Raw genomic sequence first — 6,444 nt, forward strand, 5'->3', positions numbered from 1 at the left:
GCTGGCATTTGGTTGAACGAACCTAACCAACCACCACTTTCCTTCACACTTCTTAGCTTTTACCAGTAAGCTATAATTATTAATTATTTTATTCAATTTTATATTATATTTTCCATCTTTATATTAATATTATTTTTCAAAAATAAAAATAAAAAAGTAAATGTATTTCCAGCTTTTTGCTCTATATATAAAACTATAAATTATCCATTATTTTCTCTTTTTCCGTTTTTTCTAAAAGCCAATACTTCTGGATTTCCATTTACTGTTCCCCTTCTTCTTCTCTCTCTTCCCTCTCTCTACTTGCCGGGAAACCTCTTCCCCTCGCCGGCGAACAACTTTTCCGTTTACCGGTGAAAAGAGTCGACGAAGAATTCTAATGCACTCACTCTTCGTATTTCGTTCGGTTTGATTATTGCTTTTACCTTTGGCGTAAACTGAGTCACTTGGTTGGTGGAATCGCTCTGATCTCTGAGTTTGACTCGTTTTGTGGAGTTCTAAGGGAATGTGGCGAGACTAAGGGTGTTTTTCTGGCTCCTTATGCCGTAGATCAGGATCTAGGGCTTGACTGAAGGTTGTATTGTTGTTTTTGGCCTTTTTTTGTATTGTTTTTTCTGTGAAGACGAAGAAGAGTAGGGAAAAGCTTCGTAATGAGATGGTACGTTGTCAGTTGGATGTGTTTTGTATTTTTGTAACATTTTGAGTTCTGAATGTAATTTTTTGTTCCTTGCTTGGAAGTTTGGATCTCAAGTATTCTTAAGATTCCAGAGTAAACTTATGGAGTTTTCCTTCTTCTTTTACATTATGTGTTCCCAGTTATTTCTGCTGCTTTATATTAACCAATAATTTCACATATTGTAATGAGTGCTTGTTCATGTTATCCATTAAAGAGAAAATTGAATGAAGATTAACTATTTTATAAAGGAAAGTTTGAGCTGATTTTTTCAGTATTTACATAGATTTCTGATTGAATTGTTTGATGCTATCACCAAATTTCTGGAATTTTTTTTTTCTCGAACTCAATTCTGTGCTGCTAAGAAATTTTTCCTGTTTGTTTCAGATCTAATTAGTTATATTATGGGTCGTTTATAAAGATATCTGTTCATGTCTGGTTTTTGGTAGCTCTTGCTTTCTTCATCTTCTATACTTTTACCCCTCGTCTTATTTCTGTTGCAGAAAAAATGTTGACTTAATTTATAAAAGTCTCTTTGAACCTATGATTTTGGTTCGTAATTGAATTGTTTTCAGTTGTCAAGTGAAATTTGTCAACTATCTTCTTAATGTAAGTTTTAATCTTCTCTGGGTTTACACCTGTTTATTCTTTGTTTCAGGAATTAGTAGTGTTCACACTGAACTTTTTTCATAATTTATACGCATAGTTTTGTGTGAGTAAAACTTTTTAAATACTTGTTTGGTTAATAACTAGTGCTTTCAGGTTATTATACGCCTGTATTTCATTTGTATCTATGCGCTTAATCGACGGGTAACGTAATTGCAAGCTTCAGTAGGGCAGGGGATGGCTAATTACATGCTTGAGGCCTGAGGGCCTGTGACAGCTGGTTTCTCTGAATTTAAATTCTTGGATTTATTAATAATTGATATTGATATCGATATGTTTCATGGTCATAGGCTTTCCTCATTGTGTTGGGGGTTCCCGTGTCTCATTACGTTTACTACTTTACAAGTCAATATTAAAGCTTCGAATGATTGACTGTCTGTTCTGATTTCTGAATAAATCTTCTGGATGTTTTGGTTTGGCCCTGTCGTAAGACCTGTTTTTCTTACAGCTGAATAACAATTATTATTCCATAATGTAGCTGCATGAGGTCTTTTGTACTATGATTTTCTTTTTTAATCCTGTTTGGTTTCCATTTTCCACCTATTGAACTTATTTTCACTGCGGCAGGTGGAAGGGAGAGTCTGCATGTCGAGGGAGGCTAAATTGGAATTTTTGAAGCGAAAGAGGCTTCAACGAATGAAAACAGAATCTTTGAATGATCTTTCTTGTGTCAGCAATATGCTGAGTAGAAGCGGAGGAGATGCCCTACGATCTTCTGCTTCATGTGGTGTTAGAATCCAGGTTAATACTGATTCATATCCAGGATCTGGGGCTTCTTTTAATGGAAAGGATAATTTCTCAAAGCACAAGGTAGCAAAGTTTGTCACTTCCAATCTGGACTGGATCGATAAAATTCCAGAATGTCCAGTATACTGTCCAACTAAAGAGGAGTTTGAGGATCCCTTAGTTTATCTCCAGAAGTTAGCTCCTGAAGCTTCTAAATATGGTAAGGCTTCATCGTTTTAATTTGTTCGTCAAACGAATTCAGTGGTTTTGCTATGACTCTGCATTCTGCGAGAATGTGAGCCTTTTTTCATTTGGAGTTGCTCTACAAAAAAAGAACAAATTATTCACAGCTATTCTTGCAATTTACTGACTGTAAAATTATATACTATATGATTTTTCTGGATTGTGTTAGTTTTTCTTTAGGCAATTTATGGTGCTGCTGGTAGGCTTAATTGTGACTGATACAAGCTGATGCTATATTTGAAATGTCACAGGTATATGCAAGATTGTTGCCCCTATAACTGCTTCTGTTCCTGCTGGAGTTGTTTTGATGAAAGAGAAGGCTGGTTTTAAATTTACTACTAGGGTACAGCCACTTCGGCTAGCCGAATGGGACACGGATGACAAGGTCACCTTTTTCATGAGTGGAAGGTTAGTTTTTATTTGTAATTGGTAATTGCATCTTTTGGTTAGTTTTATGCCTCACTTTGACTAGTGTAATCTTTCAGGAACTATTCATTCAGAGATTTCGAGAAAATGGCGAACAAGGTATTTTCTCGTCGATATTATAGTGCTGGATGCCTTCCTCCTACATACTTGGAAAAAGAATTTTGGCATGAAATAGCTTGTGGAAAGACTGATAGTGTAGAATATGCCTGTGATGTTGATGGTAGTGCGTTCTCATCTTCTCCAAATGATCAGCTCGGAAAAAGCAAATGGAATTTGAAGGTGTGATTCCTATTTACATGTTTTTCTGACTCTTGTCATGTTTTGGAGATATCTCCCTCTCAAGTCCTCCTTTGTTTGATTTTCTATTCTTTTAGTCTTCACCTATTTCATTTCCTGTTAGTTTCATAGACCACAACTCTCCCCTCCTGTCAACATTTAGCTGTAGTCCTAAAGAGGTCAATGGTGGCCTTATTGATTTGAATAACTACTTATCAAGTTCTAATTATGTCTCTACTTTCTTTTATCAGGAACTTTCTCGGTTGCCTAAATCAGTACTGCGACTCCTCGAAAAATCGATCCCGGTACCATGATTACCTTTTCTCATCTTCTATTGAAAATATGAACTAACAGAAAATGTGTCTCAGTCTCTGATTGATTCAAGTGTTAATTTTCAGGGAGTTACTGAACCTATGTTGTATATTGGAATGCTATTTAGTATGTTTGCTTGGCATGTGGAAGACCACTACTTATATAGGTATGTATTATTTGATTTGAACCATGTTAGTCCTTGTTATTTCATGGCCTGATCATCTTTTTGTCTGTTTGTAGTATCAATTATCAGCACTGTGGGGCAGCAAAAACGTGGTATGGTATTCCAGGTCATGCAGCACTTGACTTTGAGAAGGTCGTCCGGGAGCATGTGTACACCAATGATATCTTATCAGCTGATGGAGAGGATGGAGCTTTTGATGTGCTTTTGGGGAAGACAACACTGTTTCCTCCAAATATTTTGTCAGAGCATGGTGTACCTGTGTATAGAGCTGTTCAAAAGCCCGGCGAATTCGTAGTAACTTTTCCTAGAGCGTATCATGCAGGATTTAGTCATGGTAAGAGTCTTTCTTTCTTTAAACCTAAAAAAAAGTCTGTTTTTCCTGATTTTAGTCCAAGGAAACATGTGCGTGAAACCTGCTTAATCAGACACATCCCAAACAAATAATAATCTTTTCCTCCACTATTTTATGCTTGATTGTTCTGGTTCCTTTAAGGACATAAAATTTTATGTTTTTCTATGCAGGTTTTAATTGTGGTGAGGCAGTTAACTTTGCAACTGGCGATTGGTTTCCTATGGGTTCAATTTCTAGCCGTCGCTATGCACTTTTGAACAGGGTGCCCTTACTTCCCCATGAGGAACTTCTCTGCAAAGAAGCAATGCTTCTGTGTACGAGTTTGGAACTGGAAGATCCTGACTATTCCTCTGCAGACTTGATCACTCATCATAGCATCAAAGTTTCTTTTTTGAATTTGATGAGGTTTCAGCATCGTGCTCGTTGGTGCCTCGCAAGGTTAAAAGCATTTTCAGGCATATCTTTATTCACACATGGTACCATTCTTTGCAGCATATGCAAGCGTGATTGTTATGTAGCTTATCTTAACTGCAACTGCTATGCACATGCAGTGTGCCTTCGCCATGGTATTTTAGAATGAACCTTCTTTTTCTTTTCATTGTCTAGTTAAATTGGCTGTGCTTGTGAAACTGATGATTGGTTGTTTGGCTGTTGTTGATCAGAACCTAGGTCACTTGATTTTCCTTGCGGCAGCAATAGAACCCTTTGCCTAAGGGAAGATATTTTGGACATGGAAACTGCAGCTAGACAGTTTGAGCAGGATAAGGTAGTTCTGCATGAAGTTCAACAGCAACACAGAAAAACTAATGACTTTTCTAAACTTTTAAACATGTTTCCACGAGCCGAGGATGATGGTTATGTTCCATATTGTGAAATCAATTTTGAATGGCCCGAGGACTCAGTTGAACAAACAATTTGTGAGGAAGCACCAAATGGTTCTGGTCCTGTTGTGTCTGATCTCAACTCTTCAATGGAGCCAAAAGATTATCTTTCAACTGGTGTTAATGTAAGTGGTCTTCTTTTGTGTAATTCTCTATATGCCAACTTTCTTCAAGTTTTGTCTTGAAAAAGCATTACTTCTTTATATGATCTCAAGCTAATCCAGCTCTCAACTGTAGGTACAGGGAAATGCTAACTGTAACTTAGGGGATAGTTCATCAATGAAGCTCCATGGCGATGTTTTTAGTTGTGGGAGTGAAAGATCAGAGATTTCATCAAGTGCTAGTAGTAAAGTCCATCAGAAAGTAGCTCATGAGACGGATTGTAGAACTATTATAGATCAAGACAGTGATGAGTCTGATACAGAAGTTTTCAGAGTGAAGAGACGTCCTCGAGCAGAACATAGAAGTGTACATGATTCAATGTCTATCAACGTTGAAAATCAGGTAGAGTTCAATAAGCATTGATGCTTTTTAGTTAAAACCAAATATTCATCAATTAGTTTGCGTAAGAGGTGAAAGATGTGTGATTAAAATGCTTTATTTTTCTCTTTCTTTTTTCCATATGCGTACAATTTATTCCTTTGTAAATACAAGTGCAAGGACAGTTTTTATCATCGCTTCTGTCCTCGTATGTTAGGGTTCCATGTTTGCTGGTGAATTTCCTTCTCTTTTCTTATCCAGCTTGGGGGGAATGTGGGAATAGTTTTATTTAGTAGAAGGATTTTTTTTGTTGCCTTACAAATTTCTTCAACTTGACGTGATTTATTGTTTAGAAAGTGAAACTAATTGTTTGTTAGAAATTAGTATCCTTTCAGTTTTGAATGTAATTTCAATGACCAATTCATATCCTTCAGCACTGAAGTTCCTCTCCTTTTACTTTGCAGAGTTTTAAAAGATTAAAGAGACATCAATCAGGACGGTTGGGGTCATTGTGTTTGCCAGAGCATTCCTCGACTTATGATATAAATCATAGGTCCGTTGCTATTTCAAGGCAATCGAAGGAAGCATTGGACTTCCATCCCAGAGACAAGTCAGTGAGAGGTGGTACAGTTCCAGTCTGTATTAAGTTGAAGAAAGGGGTTGGTTATGAACAAGATGAGCACAAGAGAGATGATAGGTTACAGTTTGAATTGGGGCAGAGCAAGAGGAGGGAACCAGGGGGAATAGAGAGTGGGTCGAAGCGTTTGAAAGTCAGAGGTCCTTCAGTTTTAGGTTTTGGAGGTCGGATGGATGGACTGAATAGATAGTTAACTGAAAAAGTAAAGGAGCATCGACTTTGCTAACACACACATATTCTCTAACAACACGATAAAGAAAGGTAAGCATTAGATTAAAGAAGAGACCTCTAAAGTGGGGGCAAGTAGCACAGTGGTGATTGTTATTGTTCTTTGTCCAGGGAGGAGAACCTCTCTCCTTGTTATTCCACTGCAGATAGATAGTAGGTGAATTCTCTCATGTACATTTTTATTTTTAACAAGTTGATCCAATTCTTGTGAGGTGCAAATGGGTATTCCCAAATAGCCCTCTGATTTAATGTCAAGTCTGTTGCCATCTCCCTAGTTTAGGGTTCATTATTCTTTTGTAGCTACATGTCCTTTTTTGGCTTGAAACTACATGAATAAATACATAGCATTTTTTTCCCCTTTCA

General features: G+C 37.1%; 1 protein-coding gene across 1 annotated transcript; it reads left to right on the forward strand.

Moving 5' to 3' along the window:
* Positions 1 to 202: 202 nt before the first annotated feature.
* Positions 203 to 6,444, forward strand: LOC107028797 (lysine-specific demethylase JMJ706-like). The gene is made up of 11 exons (XM_015229998.2): positions 203 to 655; positions 1,904 to 2,282; positions 2,557 to 2,713; positions 2,791 to 3,010; positions 3,259 to 3,312; positions 3,406 to 3,485; positions 3,560 to 3,837; positions 4,026 to 4,421; positions 4,518 to 4,861; positions 4,974 to 5,240; positions 5,681 to 6,444. The coding sequence occupies exons 1-11, from the start codon at positions 653 to 655 to the stop codon at positions 6,041 to 6,043; spliced, it is 2,541 nt and encodes an 846-aa protein (XP_015085484.1). The 5' UTR covers positions 203 to 652; the 3' UTR covers positions 6,044 to 6,444.

The sequence above is a fragment of the Solanum pennellii genome, chromosome 8, assembly GCF_001406875.1.
Source record: "Solanum pennellii chromosome 8, SPENNV200".
Taxonomy (NCBI): Eukaryota; Viridiplantae; Streptophyta; class Magnoliopsida; order Solanales; family Solanaceae; genus Solanum; species Solanum pennellii.